Source organism: Oncorhynchus masou, chromosome 28, assembly GCF_036934945.1.
Source record: "Oncorhynchus masou masou isolate Uvic2021 chromosome 28, UVic_Omas_1.1, whole genome shotgun sequence".
NCBI classification, from domain to species: Eukaryota; Metazoa; Chordata; class Actinopteri; order Salmoniformes; family Salmonidae; genus Oncorhynchus; species Oncorhynchus masou.
In genome coordinates this window covers 38,053,952-38,080,512 of record NC_088239.1, presented here as the reverse complement: position 1 = coordinate 38,080,512, position 26,561 = coordinate 38,053,952, and the positions used below count along the sequence as shown (strand labels likewise).

The window sequence follows — 26,561 nt, the reverse complement described above, 5'->3', positions numbered from 1 at the left end:
ACTCTATCATAACATTAAGAGCCTGTGAAGGGAAGGAGGAGGGGGGACACACACCAACACACAGTATCTGGCAGTCTCAGCTCGTCCTTGGAATGTCCCCTGTGATTATCATGATAATTACCCACAATTTTCCTTTTTCTCATAATACCTGTTAATTACACTCCCAGGTCAAGAGCAGGGTTAAGGAAATAAAATAGGACATTTTAGCCTGAGTTTCTCTGGGTAGGTTTCTATTGGTTGTAATCACAAGTGATTTAATAAAAGAGGTGGAGAGGCATGCAACAGGTCACCCAGCGAGAATAGAGTGAGACAGCAAACAGCAGACACAGGCACACATACAGGAGCGGTCATTGTGGCATGAAATACTAGGAGAAAAATCGTTTAACATAGCTTAAATACCCTTTTCTCTCTCTCTCTCTCTCTCTCTCTGGCTTCTCTCCGTTTCACTGACAGTAAGGTCTTTCATCTGCTGAGTACTACGCTAAGAAGTAACACATTCTTTACTGCACTTTATTATAATGTAGGCCTACCAATATTAATTACGAACTTCATCCCCAATTATGACCACATACATTAATTACAGTATTACCTGAGTACCGCTTCTCTTTCTTTCATTCCGTTTTTTTAGACAATGCTGTGTAATGTCTTGGTGGGAAGAAGTGGGCAAGGCCTCATAAATGCGTATTGGCTCTGTTTCTGAATGATTCTATATGTTGTAGGGACGATATGCCATCCGTCTGTCTGACTGAAGTCTGACGTAAGGCTGAATTGCACACTTTTACACGTAAAGATATGATTGGAGTTAATTGCGTTTTAATGTCCAAGAGGCCTTGTTTCCATTGTGATTCTATTTTCCCATGGTCAACATCTGGCTAGAGCAGAATGCCAGCATGTGGTTTCCACTACATTTATATTTATATCCTAAACACTTCAGTCAACACGGTGGCGGGCGGACGGTGCAGCCGGGCCGGAACGAGAGTTTATTGAGAGTTTATTGTCGCCGTTACACTTTGCTGATAAGTGACATCATGTCAAAACACGTTCTCTCCCCCGGCCCGACCACTTGCATTTGTTTTTTCTTGTCTCGTTCAATTTGGAGGGAAACATAACGTTTGTTGAATGCCACGGGCTCAGACGCCGTTCCCGGGACAATGTTATGAGTGGTCGTTACGGGCCGAGGGATGTGTGTGTGAAATGGAGACGCCTGCTTGTTTTCGCTGGCAGGTTGAGGGGGGTGGGGATTTAGAGGTTTTGGGGTAGGGCTGGGTAAGAGGATCCCTGGACCCAGGCCTCTGGTTCTCTAATATGGCCAGGCCACACAAACCCAGACTCCTAAAGACCCAACCACCACCAATCCTGTAGTTTTAGCCAGAGCCCCAGCCCCAATTCCATCGCCAGCCACCTGACTGCTGAAGACCCAGCCAGCCAGCAGGTCCTATGGCCCTGGCCCCAGCCCCTGCTGCTACTGCTGTTCTAATTGTCCTGGCCCCAGCCTCTATACTCAATCCCCAGTCCTTTACCTAAGCCCAAGCCCCAGCCAATAGATCCCTGAAGGCCCAGCCATCCCTGTAGACACTATAGCTGCTGGTGTAGTAACTGTCCTGGCCCCAGCCCGATTCTCTCTGCCATGGTCCCCAGCTACCAGCCCACTGAAAACCAAGCCAGCCAGTACACTCTTAGAAAAAAGGGTTCCAAAAGGGTTCTTAATCTATCCCCATAGGAGAACCCTTTTTGGTTCCAGGTAGAACCCCTTTTGGTCCCAGGTAGAACTATTTTGGGTTCCATGTAGAACCCTCTGTGTAAAGGGTTCTACATGGAACTCAAAAGGGATCTAACTGGAACCAAAACGGGTTCTTCAAAGGGTTCTCCTATGAGGACAGACAAAGAAACCTTTTAGGTTCTAGCAGCTTTTTTCTAAGAGTGTATGCCATGGTCCTGCCTGACGTGTGCTAAGCAGAGATCTGAGGTCTCTCCTATTCCTGTAGTAACTGTCCTGGCCCCTGCCCCACTCTATCTGCTAAGGTTTCATGGCTCCACTTCGTGTTGAAAAGTCCTGGAAGATATTGCCTGACTTTCGTTTGCTCTCAGAAATACATGCTCGCCTCCTATATACCGTGAGGCAATCCAGATTCAGTGTGAGCCATTTGTCATCACATACTTAATACCGCAACCATGTCTCCCTCTGCATGTGTTTTTTATACGGCCACTCACAGAGACTCGGAGAGAGAATATAACTAACGGTCTGATATGGATGAATATTGCTCCAGTTCTCATCACGACGCGGAGATTAAGCTATTGAGTTTTGGCCGGGCCTCGAATAACAATCAGAAGCATTTATGTGTTAGAAATCTAGTTATAGTGGTCGGGGCAGAGGTTCCCATATGGAGCTGATCAGGGGGAGAGAAGAGCAGAGCAGAGGCTGAGGATCACCTTACTTACTGATGAGTAATTGACCGCCGAGCGACGAACCCAAAGCCTAAAGCGCTGCTGATTCCACAAGGATGATTCCACATCGCTACCTTCTCCAGCTTAATTTTTGGGAGGGAGGCTCGCTCGCTTCGAGTCGGAAGACGCAGAACTTAGGCCTTGGAGGGATATCTAAACAAAACGCACACGGAAGACGTTTTTCTTCTCCACTCGTGTCCTGTCTGGCTGTTGGTCAAGGTTTAGCCAGAATGCCAAGAATGCCAAGGTTTAGCCAGGCGCTTGATGGTTAATTGCTAGCATAGTAGCCTAGCATAGCTCATTCGTCGGGCTTTGTGATTATCCAACATCAATCATAGCCCTTAAAGGAGAATTGTGCTTTTTTACAACAACAAAAACGGTTTAAACTGTAAACCCCCCGTACCATGAAGGGGCCTCTATCTCTCATAGTGCTTCCAAGTCATGTCAGGCCCGTTAGCTTCCAGAAAATATACATTTCAGAATTTGTCCCTGGAGAATATTGAATGAAGTGTACCAACCTCGCTACACAGCTCGTTGAGGCCCTGTAACGATGTGGCGAGGATGTGTGGACTGCCGCGGGATGGGGTGGCGAGTGGGTCACTCTAAAACACGACCAGGAATGGTCAAGGAGTGGGTACTCAGATCTGACTTGACTCGTTCACTCTGGAGGTTGGAGCGGAGAGAAGGAGGGGAGAGAGATGGAAGGGGAGACAGAGGTTGCAGAGGGGGAGAGAGTGAAGAGAGTGAACTCTTAGTGAAGTGCTCATTATTTCAACAGCTTGGGCTTAGTTGATGTGAACAAAATGTTTCTCCTCAGCCAGTCATTACCTCCTGGAGCCCAGGGCTGGAGAGACAGGCCCTATTGTAAACCAGACGGCTCTCTTTCTTTACCCCTTCATGCTCTTCAGAAGTGGATTCTTTTTCCTTCTCTCTCTCCACCACTCTCTTTCTCTCTGTCTCCTGGCTGATGTGGCCCAGGCCCTTGCCTGCCAGGTGGACGTGTGTGTGTGCAGCAGGCTGAAGGGCCCTGTTCTCATGTCCCTATCCCCCGATGAGCCTCTCTCCTCCGGTCAGCACAACAAGCTGCCAGAGGCTGAGGAGGCCTGGAGCACTTGGGGAACCCCTCGTTCATTGTACTCATCCTCCTCCCTCTATCTTTCTTAAATTCTCTCCCTTTCTCTATTTCACTCCCTTTTCTCCCTTCTCCCTCCGCCTCTCCTAATGGTCCTCACCCTGCTGGCCCTGGACCCAGTTCATTGGTTGTTTGGCTGTCTAACCCCTTTCCAGTAGTTTGGTTGATGACTTGGCTGATGTCTCGACTTCCCTGTTCTCTTATCAAGTCGAGCTCATTTGTCCCACTCTCTCTCTCTCTTTCTCTCTGTCTCTCACTCTCTCTCTCTTACTCTTTCTCTCTCCCTCCCTCTTGGCGTAGCTCTGGCCTGAACAAGGATAGGGATCGGCCTGCAGGGAAGTGGGTCAAGTTCCAGTGCTGGATTGACTATACTAGACTAGTCTGACGTCCAGTGCAACATACGATTATGGAAGGAGCGGTAATGACAAAGAACAGATAGAGCTTACTCACTTCTTTATTGACTCTTTAGCCAGCCTTGAGCCTCCCTCCCTACCAACGAGAGCTAATAAAAACTTCCATCACATGACAACCTGGCCCTCAGCCAACAACACACAGACAAAAACAAAAATATCCTCACTAGATGAAAGGCAGAGAGCAGCTACCCTACGCCCCTCATGTCTGGACACTGCTCTGAGAGATTACAGGCCCTATATACTGTCTCTCTCTCTCCGAATCTCTCTTTCTTTCTCTCTTTTTCCTGTCTCACCCCCCCTTCTTGTTCTCCCTCCCTCCCTCACCCTCTGTCTCGCCCCCTCCCCTCTCGCTCTCTCTCCTCTCTCACTATTGCTTCATGTTTCAGCTGCTTATAGTCACAGTAAGGGGTTAGCCACGACCTTGACACCAGGGTCTTACAGTGTGCTGCCCTTTCTCCACCCGTCCTCTGATTTCCCTCCTACCGAAACCTCTCCAGTTACCATAATTGGCCCAATTATTTGATTAAGTGGAAAAGCTGTGAAGATCTCTAGCCCAAGGAGTGTCTTATCCCGACGTCAAACGCCTCTGCTCTTTCCATCAGGACCAGCCGCCCTCTCTTTTTCTTAACTCAATATCACACAGAGAAAAAGACCTTGAGGAAATTATTATTAGAGGAGAAAACCCATTACGAGCGAACAGGTAACGAAAACAGTGATGTTGACATGGTAATTTACAGTCGTGATAAAGTGGTAGAAACCAGAGGATATTTCTGGTCCTGGAGAAGTTAAGAAAAGGCAGGGTCTCTGCATCCCAAATGGCACCCTATTCTATATATAGTGCACTACTTTTGACCACTTTTGACCTATGAGTCCTATTGGTGGGCCCTGGTCAAAAGTAGTGCACTAAATAGGTAATAGGGAGCCATTTGGGAGGCGAGGCACACAGGGTCTCTGAAACCTTCCTGCCCTGTGATCTATCATGCTTCTCGCCAGCCATGACAGTCCTGCCTATTGGACCTGTGGATGTACTACAGGTCGGTATACCCAGGCAAAACAAACAAGGAATAATCGTGGTGGACCATCAACTCGTCATTGACGTAGGCTCGTTGTCGCTGAGTTTTCCTGGCTAGGCCCTCGTGGCAGTAGGTTACAATGAAATGGCAGTTGGTTAGACAGTTAGACAGATTGAAATGAAGCACATCCACACAGTGAAGAAGTGAGGAGGCTCTTCCTTTAGAGAAACAATAACAGTCATGAAGATGATGTGAATAACAGGTAGGAGAGAGGGGAAGAAAGCGAGGGATGACGTGTTTCTGTTTCGCAACAAACTATGTGTCTAGACTACACGTCCGCGGACCCGTTACCCGTCTAGCTTGGCTCGGTCCGGTCGGATGGCGAAGCAATGGTGACGGCGGTGACGACACTCGATGCTGTGCTCGGATTCGAAACATTTCGCCGTCTCGCTGTCTGCCACCGTCGAACTGCCATCCGGCTCTCTGCCGATATGTTGTTTTCTCTCAGCATGGCTAAAGTGTGAGAGAGAGAGAAGCCCTGGTAAACACATCACTAGCTGAACTGAACACTGTCAGTTGAAATGGAAAAAGAAACTGTATCCCTCTATCCCCTGTCTCCCCCTGCCCTCTGTGTCTTGTGTCTCAGCTATTGGGTCAAGACGACGCTGAAAACACAGGGTGTCTGGAGAGTCGAGAGATTGAAAACACAGGGTGTTTGGAGAGAGAGAGGCAACGGTCATCAAAATTAGGTGCCCCATTTGCATAAACACACTCAGCATATTTGCAAATATGAATAGATTAACAAAGTTTTGAAACAGGGCTGAAACCTCCAAAAACGTCTGTCTAGGCCTCCCTGCACTCACCTGCGCTGTCTAGACTCAGACTGCCTCATGAATTACTGTTGTTGTCGTCACATTCTGTTGCATATTTCAACAAGTGTGCCAATAGCAGGATAACCTTTGAATATAAATCAACACGCTTGACTCTGATAACACCTATCTACTGCCGTGGAAATTCAGTACTGAGAGAGATTTGGTCATTTCTTCAAACAATCATCTTTATTTAATATTGATTAATTATTGCAATAATGAGACCGTCAGCCCACCAGTCTTAACTGACTGTTAGGCTGAGAGTCTAGCCTTTACAGACGATGCACAGTTTTTATATAGCTGATACCAAGATTGCTTAGTCAGTCATTTCTAACCTTCCCATAGGCCACCATGGTTATCTACACAGGATGGTCTTTTACTTAGTTTCCCAGATGCCAGAAGATGAGACAATGAGGCATTGTTCTCAACTCATCCAGACTCTCTCTCTCTCTATCTCGAGTCACACACACCACATCTTGTCTATAGAGTGCTAGCTTTTAGTTTTTTTTTATCACCAACATCAATCAATTGTCAGCTGCAGGGTGCTAGAGTGGAGACCATAAAACACAACATTAGCAGGACAGAAATATCTTACTGTTTGTTAAATAAATAATTGTTACATGTCTAACAAATAAGGTGAATACCCAATTTTTGACATTCTTTGTGAGATCAGACTTAACATCACTATAATGTGTTCATTTTTGGAAGTTCCTTTCATTTCAGCGCATCTAATTTGTAAACATTTCAACTATATTCAATTATCCCTCAATTCCACAAAAAAATGGACACCCATTCAAATAAAGTCATGTTTGTTCCCTTTCCTGTGATATGTGTGTCGATGACGAGTTAAATCGCTGAACAAGCGTTCTTATATATGCAACCGAAGACAATGTATTAGTGTTTGACAGGTCATTACAAACATTTCAGCAGTCGTAACGTTAACGGGAAGAAAACAACAGGCACAAGCAAGGGTATGAAAGAGTTGCAGGAGTACAATGAAAGCAATCAATCCAGCGGGATTTAAGTACTAAGTGGATTTTGTACCCCTCAAACACACAGAAATAGATGGCTGTAAAAGGTCCTCAGGTGGGCGGGTCAAGCACAATGCTACAGAGAGGGAGAGAGAGAGTGTCTGGATGAATGCCTGCTGCTGCGTAAAGGATTGAGGGCCAGCTACCTTCTGGGGGATCACCTCTCTCTCAGTCATTGGCTAGTCCAGGCAGACAGGGGCCCAAGATGGATATCCCAGGAAAGATTTGTTTACTGAAAATGGCCAGCTGTACTGTACAGCCTGTGCTATGGCCTTCATGTCAACTAGTGATGAGATTCACCTCAGCGTGGTAGATTGAAGTGGGGCTGGGGTTGGAAACCGTATCATGTTAGAAGAGATGGTTGACCAGAAAATGTTTGTTTGGACGTTGATGATGGAATTTCTGTGTAGTGGTACACGTGTAACATCATATAATACGGAATCTGTCCCCTTTTTTCCTCCCCACTGTGTCTGTCTGTCTGTCTGTCTGTCTGTCTGTCTGTCTGTCTGTCTGTCTGTCTGTGTGTGTGTGTGTGTGTGTGTGTGTGTGTGTGTGTGTGTGTGTGTGTGTGTGTCTGTGTGTGTGTGTGTGTGTGTGTGTGTGTGTGTGTGTGTGTGTGTGTGTGTGTGTGTGTGTGTGTGTAACACAGGGAGCCACAATAAAGTGTGATGAGCACACAGGAGCCATCCTTGTTGCCAGGATCATGAGAGGTGGAGCTGCAGACAGAAGTGGCAAGTTCTCTTTCTCCTTCCTTGCCCTTCTTTCTCTCCACTCTCCACTATCTCCCCCTGTCTCTTCCCCCACTCTCTCTCTCTCTCTCTCTCTCTCTCTCTCTCTCTCTCTCTCTCTCTCTCTCTGTTGTGCCCCCTGTAATCAGTGTGTAACGTAAAGTGTATTCATGCCCTGTAGGGATCTCACAGTGTGAAATTGATATGCAGGGGTGATTTGCCAAGCCCAATAATCACTAATACCACCATGAAGGAGAACCACACACTGCTGGAGAGCAGAGAACAACCCCCCCCCCCCGAACTGTGTGCGACTAAAGCAATACAGCCTCACACATACATTATACTCCGTTTAATACTTATGTATTGTTTAGCCTGATATTATTGTTTAGCCTGATATTAACTTCCAAAGGATCTATATTAGGTAGGTCAGTATTATGCTATTATGTGTATAGCTGTGTATGTATGCACTCTGTGTTTTATGTCTGTGTCTTCTTGACTTGATGTGTCCTTCCTCTCTCCCTCAATTCAATTCAAAGGGCTTTATTGGCATGGGAAACACATGTTTATATTGCCAAAGCAAGTGAAATAGATAATAAACAGAAGTGAAATAAACAGAAAACATTACACCCACAAACGTTTCCGAGGAATAGAGACATTTCAAATGTCATGTTTTGGCTATGTACAGTGTTATAACAATGTGCAAATAGTTACAAAGGGGAAAATAGCTAAACATAAATATGGGTCTCTCTCACTCTCCCTTGTCTTGTCCCTGTTCCAGGTCTGATCCGTGTAGGCGACGAGCTGAGGGAAGTGAACGGGATTCCTGTGGATGACAAGAAGCCTGATGAAATCCTCCGCATTCTGGTGTGTGTGCGTGTGTGTGTACTCGTGCGCGTGTGTGTGGTAGTCAATGCTTGTGTGTGTGTGCTACCATTGACCTGCTGTTTATAGTTGTGTTTTGGCCCCATGGCTATAGAGATTTACAGCCTTGTTTGTAGTGGCAGGACTCTCTCCTCCTAACTCATCCTCACTGGTCAGCCATGTCCCTTTGATTCCTCTATGAGTTAATGGCTAGGCTAAACTCTGGCTGCCCCTTCTGAACCAGCTGGCCCAGGAGCAGGCCTCTGTTTGGGACATGTTGGGCCACATAGTCCCCCTGGAAGAGACAGGCAGGGAGGGGGTTCCTGTAGGGGTCTTTGTAGTCCCTCCAACCACACACACACACACACAGCCCTCAGATCAGCTCTGGGGAGATGGAGCTGGAGAGGAAAGAGGAAGATAGTTTGGAACTGGTAGACTGTTAAAAGCAGTCCTCTTGGCTCTCCTCTTCCCTCTGATCCACTCCCATCTGTCATCCTATCCTAATGGCCCTCTATTGTTGAAAAATAAAACAGCTCTTCATATTAAAGCTCTCTCATTGGATTAGGCTAGTTGGGTTTTGAGTTATTTTCAATGAAACTGGAGTCTTTATTTTTTCTTCCCCTCTTTCCTCACTCTCTCTCTCTCTCTGGTTCTTTCTATGTCTTTCTCTCTCTCCATCTCCTGTCTGTGTTTCAGGCCCAGTCTCAAGGGGCCATTACGTTTAAAATAATACCAGGTATCAAAGAGGAGGCGCCGAGCAAGGAGCCCAAGGTAAGGTCCTACTGCTGTCCTGCCGTACTCATTATGCTGATGGGGTTACACACATGGTTTGAGTCCAAAGTGGCATCCTTTTCTCTATTTAGTACACTACTTTTGACCAGGATAGGGCTCTGGTCAAAAGAAATTAAATATTTAGGGAATAGGGTGCCTTGATTTTGAACAGGACTTACGTATTCAGACCCATTTTTCCTCATTTAAAAAAAATGTTACAGCCTTATTCTAAATTGTATTCAATTGTTTTTTCCCTCATCAATCTACTAACAATACCCCATAATGACAAAGCAAAAACAGGTTTTTAGAACATTTGCATAACTATTCAGACCCTTTACTCAGTAATTTGTTGATGCACCTTCGGCATCGATTACAGACAAGTCTTCTTGGGGAGGACGCTAGAAGCTTGGCACACTTGTATTTGAGGAGTTTCTCCTATTCTTCTCTGCCGATCCTTTCAGGCTTTGTCAGGTTGGATGGGGAGCGTTGCTGCACAGCTATTTTCAGGTTGGATGGGGAGCGTTGCTGCACAGCTATTTTCAGGTTCAAGCTCAGGCCCTGGGCCACTCAAGTACATTCAGAGACTTGTCCCGAAGCCACTCCTGCGTTGTCTTGGCTGTGTGCTTTGGGTCGTTGTCTTGTTGTAAGGTGAACCTTCGCCACAGACTGCGGTCTTGAGCGCTCTGGAGCTGGTTCTTCCATCTCCAGCTCTGTCAGAGTGACCATCAGGTTCTTGGTCACCTCCCTGACCAAGGTCTTTCTCCCCCGATTGCTCAGTTTGGCCGGGCGGCCAGCTCTAAGAAGAGTCTTGGTGGTTCCAAACTTCTTACATTTTAGAATGATGGAGGCCAATGTGTTCTTGGGGTCCTTCAATGCTGCAGAATTGTTTTGGTACCCTTCCCCAGATCTGTGCCATGACACAATCCTGTCTCGGAATTCTCTGGACAATTTCTTGGACCTCATAGCTTGGTTTTTGCTCTGACATCCACTGTCAACTGTGGGACCTTTATATATAATATTATTATTTTAATTGTTTCATAAGTTTGCAAAACATTCCAAAACCTGTTTCGCTTTTTCATTATGGGGCATCGTGTGTAGATTGAGGGATTAAAAAAAAAAAACATTTTAGAATAAGAGTGTAATGTAACAAAATGTGGAAAAGGGGGAGGGGTCTGAATACTTTCCGAGGGCACTGTATATGGCTCTGGTTAAAAATAGTGTTCTATAGATATCAAGGCTCAGGCTAAGACCCAGATGCAGACACAGGAGGTGGACAATACGAGTCTCAGAGTTTATTATAGTACAAGGGCCAGGCAAAAGGTAAGTCAAGGCAGGCAAAGAGTCAAAATAGCATCAGTCAGGTACAGGACGTCAGGGTCAGGAGACAAAGGGCTGCGAGACAGAGGTTTAACCCTAGACACATGACAAGCGGGGTGTATACGGAGAGTGCGGGGCAACAGAAGACGAACAGCAGAGGGGCCTAAGGATTTTAGAGAAGGTGAAAGGGCCGATGAAACGTGGGGGAAAGTTTACAGGACTCCACCCGGAGAGGCAGGTCCCGAGTGGAGGTCCCGAGCCACCTGTCGTCTATACCTGGATGTGGTCTTCAGAAGAGAGGCCCGGGCTCTCTTACAGGTACGGCGACAGTGGCGGACAAACATCTTGGCAGAGGGTATGCTGACTTCTTCCTCTTGCTCAGTGAAGAGCGGGGGCTGATATCCCGAGGAACACTCGAAGGGAGAGAGATCAATGGCCGAGCAGGGAAGGGTGTTGCGGGCGTATGCCACCCACAAGAGTTGCTGGCTCCAGGTGGTAGGGCTGGCGGAGATGAGGCAATGAAGAGCCATCTCTGAGGGGGTGGGGTGAAAACCAGAGGACAGACTGGCTGATGACTCAATGAGGGTGCAGAATGCCTTCCAGAACCGAGACGAGAACTGAGGACCACGATAGAACACCATGTCGACCGGAAGTCCATGGATCCGGAAGATGTGCTGCACCATGAGCTGAGCCATATCCTTGGCTGAGGGTAATTGGCAAGAGGAAGAAAATGGTTGGCTTTAGAAAACCTATCCACCACCGTCAGAATCGTGGTGTTGCCATCTGACTTAGGAAGACCAGTAACAAAGTCCAGGGATATATGGGAGGAACAGGGAGTGGTTGAAGAAGGCCGGCCGAAGCTTGCCGCAGATTCTTATTTTGTGCGCACACACAGTGCAGGAGGCGATGAATGCAGAGACATCAGGAACCCGTGTCCGACGGGAGCCTGGATGACAGTTCACTTTGGAGGAATGCGTCCATTCCAGGACTGGGGACAAACATCCGGTTATCCTGAATCCCCCACATTTGTATAGCCCCACTGTGCATTACGGACCAGGCTCTCTAGACCCCAGATGAGTGCAGCTGCTAGACAGGAGGTAGGGAGAATGGTCTCGGGGTCAGACGAAGTAGCAGCGGGGCTATACAAATGTAGGGGTGTGTCAGGCTTCACATTCTTGGACCTTAATAACAGGGCCCAACGAGCCTGCCTCGAGTTGAGGTTGCTTGGTGGTGTGAAGTTATTCCAGGTTGTTATGGTCAGTCCACACTAAGAATGGGTGTTCTGCACCCTCCAACCAGTGCCTCCACTCCTCCAATGCCATCTTGAGGGGAGGAGTTCTCGATTTCCCACATCATAGTTCCTCTCAGCAGGGGCGAGACCCCACAGGGGTGCAGTTTTTGGTCCTGGGCAGAACGTTGGGACAGGATGGACCCCACTCCGGGAGAGTGGCTTGCTGCCTAATAGGGAATCTGCGGAATTGCTCCAGCAATGTATTGAATGCATGGCCATGGTGTTCTGCCAGGGTATAGAGTCCCTCCTTAAGGCTATGCAGTAACTATTTTTGTCTTCCAATGGTGGCTCCTTGGGAAGAGACAGCGTTGCGGATCTTGTCCAAGTCTGCCGGGTCAGACATGGCCAGTGCATATTACCAAGGCTCAGGCTAAGACACAGATGTAGACATATGAGGCGGATATTATGAGTCGCAGAGTTTATTATAGTACAAGGGGCAGGCAAAAGGTAAGTCAAGCCAGGCAAAGAGTCGTAATCCAAATCAGAGTCAGGCAGGTACAGGACGGCAGGTGGGATCAGGGTCAGGACAGGCAGAAAGGTCAGAACTGGGAAAACAAGGAAAAACAAACACTAGACCACAGGAAACAGGGGAACATGCTGGTAGGACTTGATGAGACAAACTGGCAACAGACAAACAGAAAGCGCAGGTATAAATACACGGGATAATGAGAGGATATACCAGTCTGCTGTTCCCACATGCTTCAAGAGGGCCACCATTGTTCCTGTTCCCAAGAAAGCTAAGGTAACTGAGCTAAACGACTACCGCCCCGTAGCACTCACTTCCGTCATCATGAAGTGCTTTGAGAGACTAGTCAAGGACCATATCACCTCCACCCTACCTGACACCCTAGACCCACTCCAATTTGCTTACCGCTCAAATAGGTCCACAGACGATGCAATCTCAACCACACTGCACACTGCCCTAACCCATCTGGACAAGAGGAATACCTATGTGAGAATGCTGTTCATCGACTACAGCTCGGCATTCAACACCCTAGTACCCTCCAAGCTCGTCATCAAGCTCGAGACCCTGGGTCTCGACCCCGCCCTGTGCAACTGGGTACTGGACTTCCTGATGGGCCGCCCCCAGGTGGTGAGGGTAGGTAACAACATCTCCTCCCCGCTGATCCTCAACACTGGGACCTCACAAGGGTGCGTTCTGAGCCCTCTCCTGTACTCCCTGTTCACTCACGACTGCGTGGCCACGCACGCCTCCAACTCAATCATCAAGTTTGCGGACGACATAACAGTGGTAGGCTTGATTACCAACAACGACGAGACGGCCTACAGGGAGGAGGTGAGGGCCCTCGGAGTGTGGTGTCAGGAAAATAACCTCACACTCAACGTCAACAAAACTAAGGAGATGATTGTGGACTTCAGGAAACAGCAGAGGGAACACCCCCCTATCCACATCGATGGAACAGAAGTGGAGAGAGTAGCAAGTTTTAAGTTCCTCGGCATAGACATCACAGACAAACTGAATTGGTCCACTCACACAGACAGCATCGTGAAGAAGGTGCAGCAGCGCCTCTTCAACCTCAGGAGGCTGAAGAAATTCGGCTTGTCACCAAAAGCACTCACAAAATTCTACAGATGCACAATCGAGACCATCCTGGCGGGCTGTATCACCGCCTGGTACGGCAACTGCTCCGCCCTCAACCGTAAGGCTCTCCAGAGGGTAGTGAGGTCTGCACAACGCATCACCGGGGGCAAACTACCTGCCCTCCAGGTCACCTACACCACCCGATGTTACAGGAAGGCCATAAAGATCATCAAGGACATCAACCACCCGAGCCACTGCCTGTTCACCCCGCTTTCATCCAGAAGGCGAGGTCAGTACAGGTGCATCAAAGCTGGGACCGAGAGACTGAAAAACAGTTTCTATCTCAAGGCCATCAGACTGTTAAACAGCCACGACTAACATTGAGTGGCTGCTGCCAACACACTGACACTGACTCAACTCCAGCCACTTTAATAATGGGAAATTATGTAAATATATCACTAGCCACTTTAAACAATGCTACCTTATATAATGTTACTTACCCTACATTATTCATCTCTTATGCATACGTATATACTGTACTCTATATCATCGACTGCATCCTTATGTAATACATGTATCACTAGCCACTTTAACTATGCCACTTTGTTTACATACTCATCTCATATGTATATACTGTACTCGATACCATCTACTGTATCTTGCTTATGCTGCTCTGTACCATCACTCATTCATATATCCTTATGTACATATTCTTTATCCCCTTACACTGTGTATAAGACAGTAGTTTAGGAATTGTTAGTTAGATTACTTGTTGGTTATTACTGCATTGTCGGAACTAGAAGCACAAGCATTTCGCTACACTCGCATTAACATCTGCTAACCATGTGTATGTGACAAATAAAATTTGATTTGATTTGATTTGGAAATGGGAGACACGTGGTGGGTGACAATATAGGGAATTTGGTGCTATTTCAGACCTTTTGTGAGTGGACTGAGAGGTCCTCTCTAGATGCTTGCCACCTCTAGTGCTGGAGCCTTAGTCTGCATCCCAAATTATACCTTACTCCCTATATAGTGCATATAGTGCACTACTTTTGACCAGGGCCCATGAGGCCCTATACAGTGGGGAGAACAAGTATTTGATACACTGCCGATTTTGCAGGTTTTCCTACTTACAAAGCATGTAGAGGTCTGTAATTTTTAGCATATTTACATTTCAACTGTGAGAGACGGAATCTAAAAAAATCCAGAAAATCACATTGTATGATTTTTAAGTAATTAATTTGTATTTTATTGCGTGACATAAGTATTTGATACATCAGAAAAGCAGAACTTAATATTTGGTACAGAAACCTTTGTTTGCAATTACAGAGATCATACGTTTCCTGTTGTTCTTGACCAGGTTTGCACACACTGCAGCAAGGATTTTGGCCCACTCCTCCATACAGACCTTCTCCAGATCCTTCAGGTTTCAGGGCTGTCGCTGGGCAATACGGACTTTCAGCTCCCTCCAAAGATTTTCTATTGGGTTCAGGTCTGGAGACTGGCTAGGCCACTCCAGGACCTTGAGATGCTTCTTACGGAGCCACTCCTTAGTTCCCCTGGCTGTGTGTTTAGGGTCGTTGTCATGCTGGTAGACCCAGCCACGACCCATCTTCAATGCTCGTACTGAGGGAAGGAGGTTGTTGGCCAATATCTCGCGATACATGGCCCCATCCATCCTCCCCTCAATATGGTGCAATCGTCCTGTGCCCTTTGCAGAAAAGCATCCCCAAAGAATCATGTTTCCACCTCCATGCTTCACGGTTGGGATGGTATTCTTGGGGTTGTACTCATCCTTCTTCTTCCTCCAAACACGGCCAGTGGAGTTTAGACCAAAAAGCTCTATTTTTGTCTCATCAGACCACATTACCTTCTCCCATACCTCCTCTGGATCATCCAGATGGTCATTGGCAAAATTCAGATGGGCCTGGACATGCGCTGGCTTGAGCAGGGGGACCTTGCGTGCGCTGCAGGATTTTAATCCATGACGGCGTAGTGTGTTACATGACGGCGTAGTGTGTTTTCTTTGAGACTGTGGTCCCAGCTCTCTTCAGGTCATTGACCAGACCGTGTAGTTCTGGGCTGATCCCTCACCTTCCTCATGATCATTGATGCCCCACGAGGTGAGATCTTGCATGGAGCCCCAGACCGAGGGTCATTGACCGTCATTTTGAACTTGCGCCAACATTTGTTGCCTTCTCACCAAGCTGCTTGCCTATCTTCCTGTAGCCCATCCCAGCCTTGTGCAGGCCTACATTTTTACCCCTGATGTCCTTACACAGCTCTCTGGTCTTGGCCATTGTGGAGAGGTTGGAGTCTGTTTGATTGAGTGTGTGGACAGGTGTCTTTTATACAGGTAACAAGTTCAAACAAGTGCAGTTAATACAGATAATGAGTGGAGAACAGGGGGCTTCTTAAAGAAAAACTAACAGGTCTGTGAGAGCCGGAATTCTTACTGGTTGGTAGGTGATCAAATACTTATGTCATGCAATAAAATGCTAATAATTACTTAAAAATCATACAATGTGATTTTCTGGATTTTTGTTTTAGATTCCGTCTCTCACAGTTGAAGTGTACCTATGATTAAAAGAAATTACAGACCTCTACATGCTTTGTAAGTAAGAAAACCTGCAAAATCAGGCAGTGTATCCAATACTTGTTCTCCCCACTGTATGTAACCCGTTTCAGGAAACTAGGTGTCTTTTGCAAGTCACGACTTCACAGGAGAGCCATTTGAACATTTAAAAATGTATTTTTATCAAAATGCGTTTTTTGGCAGAAATGCGTTCTTTCATATGCCTTAATAACAAACGTGTATGCTATCTGTAAATACCAATAAAACATTTTTTTTATTATAAGCCTTGTTGGTTAAGCCGCAGAAAACGCGAGCAAGCCAAGCCACTCTAGCCATGCTTGGCTTAGATAATGAGTGGTCTGGACATGTCGAGTGAGGAGTTGGGATTGGTCTGCCATATAGAAGGCTTCTGTCAATTTGAGCTGGTCAGTCTGTGTTGGTAATCCTGTCAAACACGTTTTTTTTTTATATGTCGTGTAGTGGCGCTGCATAAGTGTTGCTCTCCACTCTGGAGGATCGAGTTTTGAAATCAGTGGAATTAGAGTATGATATCTTAAGAGATGGAGAAAACACCTGTCTAAGGATTACATCTTCAAACTAAGGGCAACCGTGGCATGGCATCTGTGACAGGGAGACGCAGCCATCATGCATGATGATGTATATGGGTGCGATAGTCTAGCTAGCTTCATTTTCAGATATTACACGTTTCTAATTTTGACAGAAAGTGGTTTCATTTCAAGCTATAGTGTACTGTTCGCTAGCTAGTGAACGTTAGCTGGCTGGCTCCCTAGCGAACATTACATGTATGACGTTATTATTCGTATCCCAGAGCCATTTGCTTTGCCAGTTAGAGCCTATTGCCCTCATTACAACCCCGGCCCAAACGTTGAACCTGGTTGGTTAGCTCCCAGCAGATTCATGCAAGGTAGTAACGACATGATTGGGCACTATGTTCATTGTTTTTTAACTAGCTAACGTTAGCTGGCTGGCCCGTTAGCGAATGTTACGTGACGTGTGTGATCTTACATGTGGTTTACCTAGCTAGGTTCATTGTTTACCTAGCTATCTAGCTAGCTACATGTCTTAAGCTAAAGTGTACAACACCCTTTGAATATGGCCGGTGTCAGTAAACATTGGCAAAAAAGCGTAATGAAATTGTTGTCAGCAGAGCTGGTTAGGCTGTTTTCATGTTATCCAGAGGTAAACAAGTCATCGGACAGAGCGTCAAGTGTGCGCTTCAGTTGCAAGATTCTCTATTTATTCTAAAATAAGTTGGGGGAAAAAAACTTTTGGTGTTCACACGTGTATTCGTTTGATTTACAATTGCACAGGACCAATAACAAAAAAAGATTGTCCTGTACTAAATTATTTAAAAAATCGCATTAATTTGGATCTAGACAAGTGATTCTCATTTATGTGTAATTTATCTCACCTGTGGTAAGTTGCAGGTACCTCTGAAAATTAAGGAATCAAAATTCTAAAACAACAAATGTAAGTCATATTGTACATTGCTGGACACATATCAATTAAGCAACCATCAACTAATTGATACAGAAAAACTTGTGTTGAACTGATCCGTAGAATGTGATATGGTTGCCTGTGTCTGGGTTTAGGTGTATGTGTATGTGTACTGTAAATGTAGTTGCTCGTAATGTTAGGTGGGTGTTTTAACTGAAAATCCACCGTCTGGCTGTATCCTGTATTCTCCAACTCATAGTAGTGATGTATTGTCTTTCAAAGACATTTATCAATAACAGAAGGGGGCTAGGGAGAGTAGGGGTCTCAGGTCAAAACACAAGCTGGAATATCATTTGTCAGAACACAGGGTGCATGTGTGCATGTATGCATGTATGTGGGGGTGGGTTGGAGGGGGGTTGTATTCTCTGTCATACTTTAATGGTTTTAATATGTCCATTTCAGACATCAATCTAAACCTGTGTATCGGTGCCAAAACTTCAGCCTCCCCTCTGCGAAGAGCTAGTTTACTATTTTGTCCTGGGCTACTATAAATATATTGAAGTGCGGGCTAATTGGGTACACATGTGTAAAACTGTAAAAAAAAAAAAAAAAAAAAAGATAGACAAGAAGAGAGGGAGAGACAACCGGGAGCTTTCAGCAAGGATGTAATTGGTTTATTATGCTCTTAGGCTGTTTAGCCAGACCCAAACAAAAGGTCCCCATCTGAAACATAATTTCACTACATGGCAACAAAGCACTCCACCCTGGCACATGCAGAGACGAGCAGAGACTTTGTCCTCCTTATCACCTTCTCTCTCTCTCTCTCTCTCTCTCTCTCTCTCTCTCTTCCTCTCGCTCTATGCACATGCTCACCAGTGGCTAAGGACTTGTAATTTACTGTGACACTCCTGTTAGCGTCTTTGAGTGAGGATGTAGTGAGTTGTTTTCACTATAAAGTTAAAGATGTCCCTCTCTCAGGTCTTAGCTCTGTTGTGTTGATGACAAGATGTGTCCCTGCCTCCCCTGACTGCCCAGATAAAATGAGATAATCTCGGAATCCCACCCCCTCCCCCCGTTCAGTAGGGAAAGATTACTGATGTTAATTTGACCTGCGAATCAGCCCAAGTGGAACGAAGCAGATTTGGAGGCTCTGACTCAGTCGATGTTAATGTCTCGCCACGCTCGGAGACGGCTGAAAGACTTTAGTCTTTAGGGGTGTTCCTCCCCCCATTTCCCTATATAGTGCACTATTTTTGACCAGAGGTCTATCTGCCCAGGTCAAAGAAGTGGACTATGTAGGGAATAGGATGCCATTTGGGATGCCGGCCATGTTGATGGAATAACCAAGAGAGGCCCGGGCCAATGGTTGCAGGTAATAGACTCCTGATTGCACAGACCTTTCCTGGCCAATCACGTTAAGCGACAGTGAAGGGCGTCTGTTCTGGTTCCGAAGCCGGGATAAGCTCACATGGCTGTAGCGACGGCCTACCTTGATGTCGCCATGTCGACTAGGGGGGAGAGGAGACGCCGGAGTGTGGAAAGGTACCTGCTGTCATATTTTTTCTGTCTTTCTTTGTCTCTCCACCACCTCTCTCTCTCTCTCTTGTCCTCTCTCCACCTTCCCCTCTCTCTCGCTCTTTCTCCACCCCCCTCTCGCTTCCCTTCTCTCTCCCTCTCTCAACCCCCCCTCCCTCTCCCTCTCCCTTCCTCTCATCTCTCTCCAGATGTTTGTGAAGACACTGTTTGACTACGAACCAGCGGAGGACAAAGTCATCCCGTGTAAGGAGGCGGGTCTGACCTTCAAGAGGGGAGATATCCTTCAGATCATGAGCCAGGATGATGCAACCTGGTGGCAGGCCAAACAAGACAGCCATGCCAACCCCCGCGCCGGCCTCATACCCTCCAAAGAGTTCCAGGAGAGGTGAGTGAGCTACCTAGACAGATCCTAACTACCTACCCCCGTCCCACTCTCTCTCCTGTCACCCTCTCCCCCAGCCTTGTCCCATTCTAACTGTTCCAGGAGATGTAAGCTACGGGTCAGACAGCTCCTCTACACCCCCTAAACTATGTACTTCAACTCCACCTCTCCCCCATAACCCCCTGTCCTCCTCAACCCTCCCCCATAACCCCCTGTCTGCCTGGCACCCCCACTAGAAGCCCCCCCCCCCCAACTCTCTGTCTTCCTCTCCTCTCCACCTTCCCCCCCGGCCCCTCTCCCCTTTTCTCAGCCAGAGGCCAGGGTGGGGCCTGTCTATATGCCTGTCTGTCTGCCACCCTCATTACAACCCCAGCCCAGCCCTGGTGTTTCACTGCCGTCACAATGAAAGGAATGACTTTTTCCCTCTCTCTCTTTCCTTTCCCCCCTTCCATTCCTCTCTCTCTTTCCTTTCCCCCTTCCATTCCTCTCTCTCTTTCCTTTCCCCCTTCCATTCCTCTCTCTTTCCTTTCCCCCCTTCCACCCCTCTCTCTCTTTCCTTTCCCCCTTCCATTCCTCTCTCTTTCCTTTCCCCCTTCCATTCCTCTCTCTTTTCCTTTCCCCCTTCCATTCCTCTCTCTTCCTTTCCCCCCTTCCATTCCTCTCTCTCTTTCCTTTCCCCCCTTCCATTCCTCTCTCTCTTTCCTTTCCCCCTTCCATTCCTCTCTCTCTTTCCTTTCCCCCTTCCATTCCTCTCTCTCTTTCCTTTCCCCCCTTCCACCCCTCTCTCTCTTTCCTTTCCCCCCTTCCACCCCTCTCTCTCTTTCCTTTCCCCCCTTCCATTCCTCTCTCTCTTTCCTTTCCCCCTTCCATTCCTTTCTCCGTTTGACTTTTTCTTCCCTTTCTTTCGCCTGGCCTCACACTGCCAAAATACTTTGGATTTCCGCGCACGTCTGGCCCGAAATGAGTAATGACAGAAAATGATAGCACTGGTACTGATCCACTTTGGAAGGGGAGCGGATGGAAAATCGCACAGTGGCGTGCTTAGATGGCTGCTGATGTGCAGCACAGGGCTGGAGGGCTGGGGCAGTTTCTTGGCGGCCGACGAGCAGCTTTTTCAATAGCAGGCATTGTGTTTTTTGTACTTTCTTATCCCACCTCTCTCTCTTTCTCCCTCTTTCTCTCTCCCTCCTCTCTTTTTCTCCCCCTCTCTCTCTCTTCTGCTTCTTCTTCCCTTTCTTTCTCTCTCTCTTTTTCGTCCAAAACAATGAACTGAATGGATATTTAAGAATGTTTCTGGGTATCATAGCAGAAAGTGTTTATTAATCCCAGTGCGGCTGTGAAAGCTAATGGTTTTATTGTGCTTCTTCTCCCTCTCCTCTCTGTCGCTCTCCTCTTTCCTCTCCTCTTCTAGAAGATTTGCACTGCGTCAGCCCGCCACCCATGTTTTTCAGGCCCAGAAGATCTCCAACAGAAGATCATGTAAGAATATATCACGGCCACACACACACAAGCACACCCAGAGATCATCTATGCACATATCTCCTGCCACTAGCCAGTCACTCCCTCAGTGGAACAGAACAGGTGCCTTAGTGAGGGCCTTCAGCATACCTGACAGGGAGTACATGGGGATAGCTGTCAGGAGACTGGTCCACTAGGCTCATATGTTTATGATGGATTAACGATCAGGTGTAAGCCCTACACTCTGAAACGCTACAAGGCTGCAATGCTGGTGCTCGTCTAGGGAAATGTTGTGTCTGGCTTGCTTCCTCGCACCCTTCCTCTCTCTGTGTTGATATGTTGTATATTTGGGGCTGCCCTCTGGAAAACCTCTCCCTATCCACTATAAGTGCTGCTCTGCCAGGTTTAATGAAGAATTACTGATCCGATAGGAAGGAGACTGTATGTGAGGATGTGATAGAGGCTCATTCTCAGAGCTGTAAATGAACCACCCGCTAGCTGAGCACAGCTCTGGTTTACACATTAACGTGTTTTACTGTGTGGGAACATGTGGTCCTTCTGCCTCAAGACTGCACCACACACACACACACGCACACACACACAAAGACTCCCTGAAACCACCGGCCAGGCAGTCTCACGACAACACACACAGACTGACAGAACTTAGCTAGGAAAACAAGCGGCTGGAACAGACAGAGGCTTCAACACTTCACTATTTCACATGTTAACTCACTAATAGCCACACACACTTACCTGGTGCTGTAATAACACTGTTATTATGACACTTTACAATATTAACAGTGAAGTGATTAACAGGTAATTACCAGGTAATTAACACTTTAGACAGAAACCAACTTTGTCTGTCCCGAGGTGTTTATTTCCCCATGCAGCCCCAGAGCTAGCTTGTCAGAGTGTGTATACACAGTACCTCTCAGGCATGTCAATGTGTGTGTCTGTGTGTGTATGTGTGTGTGTGTATGTGTGCGTGTCAAAGTGTGTGTCTCGTACTGTGTGTACACACTGCTTCTCAGGCAAGGAGGTGTTTATTCCTTTTCTCTGTTCCCTCTCTCCACCTTTTCGTCATGCGGCCTTGATCCTCCCTCCATCTCTCTCTCTCTCTTTCGATCTCTCTGTGTGTTCTGTCAATCTCCACGTCTGACACATATCCAGTTGTAAAGCCAAGGATACCTAAGTATCATTCTCAATCAGAGACAACTAATGACACCTGCCTCTGATTGAGAACCATACTAGGCTGAAACATAGAAATCCCCAAATCATAGAAAATCAAACATAGACTGCCCACCCCAACTCACGCCCTGACCATACTAAATAATGAAAACAAAGGAAATAAAGGTCAGAACGTGACAATATGTAAAGACAAGATTCAATTAAGAATAGTCTGATGGGTGACAGTATTAGCCTATCACCTGTGAATGATACAGTATATTGACACTTGTAAATGATGCCCAGCTTGTTTGCAGTAAGGAAAGAAACAGCGCTTGTCTTTTTTTTGTGTGACTTTTTCAAATCATAATCACACAACTCATATAGCCTAGCCCATAGGCCTATGTGATTTGATAAGGTTTGTATCACAACTAAAGTGGCCAAATAACTTCTTAAAATGATGCACATTAATCAACTTTACAACCGGAGTTTCAATTTTGGGGAAGAACATTTTCACCATAAAAATGCACTTTTATAATAAAGCATCACATGCATAATCACATTTGTGGTCACTTTTGAAAATGGTGAAATGTATTTTGATGGTGTTGGCTTTATTAAATTGATTTATTCGACTAAAAATATAGATGTTCCAAACGTCTGCGACAGTGGCTTGTAGGCTATACATGGAAACCAGGAGATGCTAAATGTGTTTATGTTAACGGTCAATTAAAATCAAATCAAATTTTATTTGTCACATACACATGGTTAGCAGATGTTAATGCGAGTGTAGCGAAATGCTTGTAATCTAACTAACAATTCCAAAACTACTGTCTTATACACACAAGTGTAAGGGGATAAAGAATATGTACATAAAGATATATGAATGAGTGATGGTACAGAGCAGCATAGGCAAGATACAGTAGATGGTATTGAGTACAGTATATACATATGAGATGAGTATGTAAACAAAGTGGCATAGTTAAAGTGGCTAGTGATACATGTATTACATAAGGATGCAGTCGATGATATAGAGTACAGTATATACGTATACATATGAGATGAATAATGTAGGGTATGTAAACATTATATTAGGTAGCATTGTTTAAAGTGGCTAGTGATCTATTTTACATCAATTCCCATTATTAAAGTGGCTGGAGTCAGTGTGTTGGCAGCAGCCACTCAATGTTAGTTGAGTGAGACCGGCAGTTATTTGCTTGACAATCACCGGCTGACAAAAAGTTATGACCACCAAAGCGCTACGCACGCGCAGCAGTAGTAGTATGTAATACCTGTGTATGTGTCCCAAATGGCACCCTGGTCCCTATATAGTGCACTTCTTTTGACCCAAGTCCTATGGGTTCACTATAAAGGTAATAGGGTGCCATTTAAGGGACACACTCTCTTTGAGCAGTAGGTTAATGTAATGCCTGTGTCACGCCCTGGTGGAAGTATGTTGTGTTTGTCTTTATTTATTTGGTCAGGCCAGGGTGTGACATGGGTTTATTGTGGTGTGTTTTGTCTTGGGGTTTTGTTAGGTATTGGGTGTGTGGCTTAGTGGGGGTATCTAGCATAGTCTATGGCTGTCTGGAGTGGTTCTCAATCAGAGGCAGGTGTTTATCGTTGTCTCTGATTGGGAACCATATTTAGGCAGCCATATTCTGTGAGAGTTTCGTGGGTGATTGTTCCTGTCTCTGTGTTTGTTGTTCACCAGATAGGCTGTATAGGTTTCCACGGTCCGGTTGTTGTTTTGTATTGTTAGTTATTTCATGTTGAGTTCCCTTTCATTAAAGAACATGAATAACCACCACGCTGCATTTTGGTCTGCTTCTCCTTCGACAGACGAGAACCGTTACAGCCTGGGTGTGTATCCTAAATACTGGGCGGCCGTACAGTATGATGAATATAATGTACCTGTGTTGAGTCAGAAGTTCCAGTCTCAGTGTGTGTCCCCAATGGCACTCTATGTTCCCTATGGGCCATTGTCAAACGTAGTGCAAAGAGAATAGGGTGCCATTTGGGACATTATCAGATTTTGATGTATGAACTGGGAGCTGTTCTCTACTACTCTACGCTCACATACTCTACAGTTCTCACTGTACTCTATAGGAGTTACTGGACACATTGTTTGCACTGTATAGGAGCCATGTCTACTTATGTTTAGCTACCAACCCTCTCTGAGGCAACGTAGAGAATGACATAACACAGAAGAGGGAGTGAAGAGAGGGGGAGCCAGAGAGAAGGGGTAAGAAAGGGTAGTAGAGAATCTGAAAACGGAGGGGAAAGGTTCAAGAGAAACCGAACAAGAGAGACTGGAAACATTGTGGGGAATGAAAGGTGGAACCAGAGAGAAAGGGAGAGTTAAAGAGAGAGAAAGATCAAAAAGCAGGAGGTGAGAGAGAGAGATTCAGAGGCATAAGGAGAGAGTGTCAGAGAGAAAGAGAAGAGAGAGAGAGTATGTGACCCTATGGTAGCCAGGTCAGGAGGAGGGGAGGGCGAGTTCCTCTGGTTTAGACCAGGCTCTAGTTCAGTCAGCCCTGTTTGGCTCTGGCCAGTCATAAAGCATTAGCTATTTGAAAGATACCAAAAATACCTGCTGTTACAGGGGGAGATGTGTGTGTGTGTGCAGACATGCATGCATGCACCTTTGTGTGCACGTGAATGTGTGTGTACATACGTGTGTTTGTTTGTGTGTGCCGGGGGTCCGGGGATCTTAGTGTTACCAGCCCAGGAGCAGGAGCTGTCTCCATCGGCTGGAACAATATTGATCTTGGACTGAAACGGCCTATCTAGCTTCACTTAACCGTGTCCATGTAGGCCTTATAAATAGTCTCATTCTCCTTCTAAGTTGTACCCTATGCTGGAATAATGTCGATTTATGCCTTAAAACATTTGGTAGTAAAAAGCTTTAGCCTCAGTTGCTTTTTTTTTTAATAGCATAATTTGGTTAAAGTATTTTTTCCTGAATTTCACGGTGGCTAGTCTAGTCTGGTTTTGATACCTCTCCCTCCCTCTCTTTGTCTCCCCTTCCTCCCTCACTCATCTTTCGTCCCTCCATCATTACCCAAACCTTGAATCATGTCCCTCTGCTATTCTTCTCTTTATCCTCTATCCATCTCGTTCCCTCTCCTATTTCTCCTCTACGCATCCTCTCCTCTACCCTCTCCTACTCTCCTCTACCTTCTCCTAATCTCCTATACCCGTCCTCTCCTCTATCCATCATCTCATTCCCTCTCATTCCCTCTCCACGACCCAAACTCTTCTCCAGTCTGACAGAGGCTTGACAGCCTGACAGCTTTCTGAGCGATTTTACTATAGCATGTCTCTCACATGCAAATCCCCTATAGCTCGTCTCGCCATACATTATTATAGCACGCCACGTCTCTCCATACGTTTGATATGTAATCACTCCCCTGTCTGACTGTATAGTAGTTAGGAGCGCTAGCCTCGCTGCCAAAAACGTGGGTGCACTTATAGCTCACCTTGAGGCCTTCTCTGTCTCTCTCCCTCCACAGGTTACTGTTGTCTCATCAGACACACGCTCACTTTCTCTGAACTGCTGAAAGATTTAACCGTTTTTAAATGGAATACTACTAAGTGCCCATGAACCTGGCCTTCCCTCAACTTATAGAACTATTTCCAATCTCAATTCAAATGTATATAACTATTTAAAGTCTCAACTGAAATGGTCAGAGACAGAGGAGTTCAAAAACAGTTGAATCCACTTCAAACTCAGTTTAATTTCAGCCATGTAGGTTGTCGCGATAATGTTCGATAAGAGACCACACTTGACATAGTCTTTTGAATGGCCTCACAACTAGCTGCTTCAATTTTTAGTATTACAAATAAATAATAAAATAATAAAACCGTCAACAACTCATAACACAGTGTGTTAGTTATTCATCTCTGTGCGTATACATTTCTGGATAGACACTCATTATTAACATTCATTCTAAAACGCAATCATAAACAGATTACAGGCAGAGGAGATCAAAGGTTCAAATGCAAACCAGCTCCCCTCGTTACCGGCGGTTATGGCAAGACTGTACACAATCTATCTAACCGCCGTCGTTCCAATCTCTGTCGTCCCAACGTATGAAAACTATCTAATTTCATGTCATCTGGAAAATTCTGCCCGCCCTGGTCTCATCCTGACCATAAAAAGGTTGAGTTTGTTCAAGGGAAGGAAAGAAGGAAGGCCATCTCCATCTGTGTGTTGGCCTCAAGGCAGAGTGACATCAGCCCATAACTCAGAGGCATTCAGAGCGTGTTGACTGGGGGTCACTCCACAGCCTCTTCACCGGTAAGGGGATAGCTGAGAAATGAGTCTCGCTGCCAAGGAGGAGGAAGATGGAGAGAGAGAGGGGGACAGACAGACAGAGAGAGGGACAGAGAGAAAGGTGGAGAGAGGGACAGAGTGACGGCGGGAAGGAGAGAGGGAGAGACTGGATGAGTGGGTCAGTGGCCAGGTAAAGAGCTCACTGCGTGAGGAGAGAAGACATCTGCAGGATAGGACAGTGCTGAGCTGATGCAAGGCCTGTGTTGGGAATCCCTGCCCTGTAGTAACCAATAAA

General features: G+C 46.2%; 1 protein-coding gene across 4 annotated transcripts in view; it reads left to right on the top strand.

Annotated features, from left to right (window-relative positions):
• LOC135517552 (MAGUK p55 subfamily member 7-like) overlaps nucleotides 1–26,561 on the top strand; it is a 260,440-nt gene that overhangs the window by 168,533 nt on the left and 65,346 nt on the right. For all 4 annotated transcript variants that reach the window (XM_064941965.1, XM_064941964.1, XM_064941963.1 and 1 more), the window contains 5 exons: nucleotides 7,553–7,634; nucleotides 8,410–8,495; nucleotides 9,189–9,263; nucleotides 19,175–19,371; nucleotides 20,780–20,847. In XM_064941965.1, coding sequence (XP_064798037.1) covers nucleotides 7,553–7,634; nucleotides 8,410–8,495; nucleotides 9,189–9,263; nucleotides 19,175–19,371; nucleotides 20,780–20,847 — 508 coding nt within the window. The remainder of the gene's footprint in view (nucleotides 1–7,552; nucleotides 7,635–8,409; nucleotides 8,496–9,188; nucleotides 9,264–19,174; nucleotides 19,372–20,779; nucleotides 20,848–26,561) is intronic.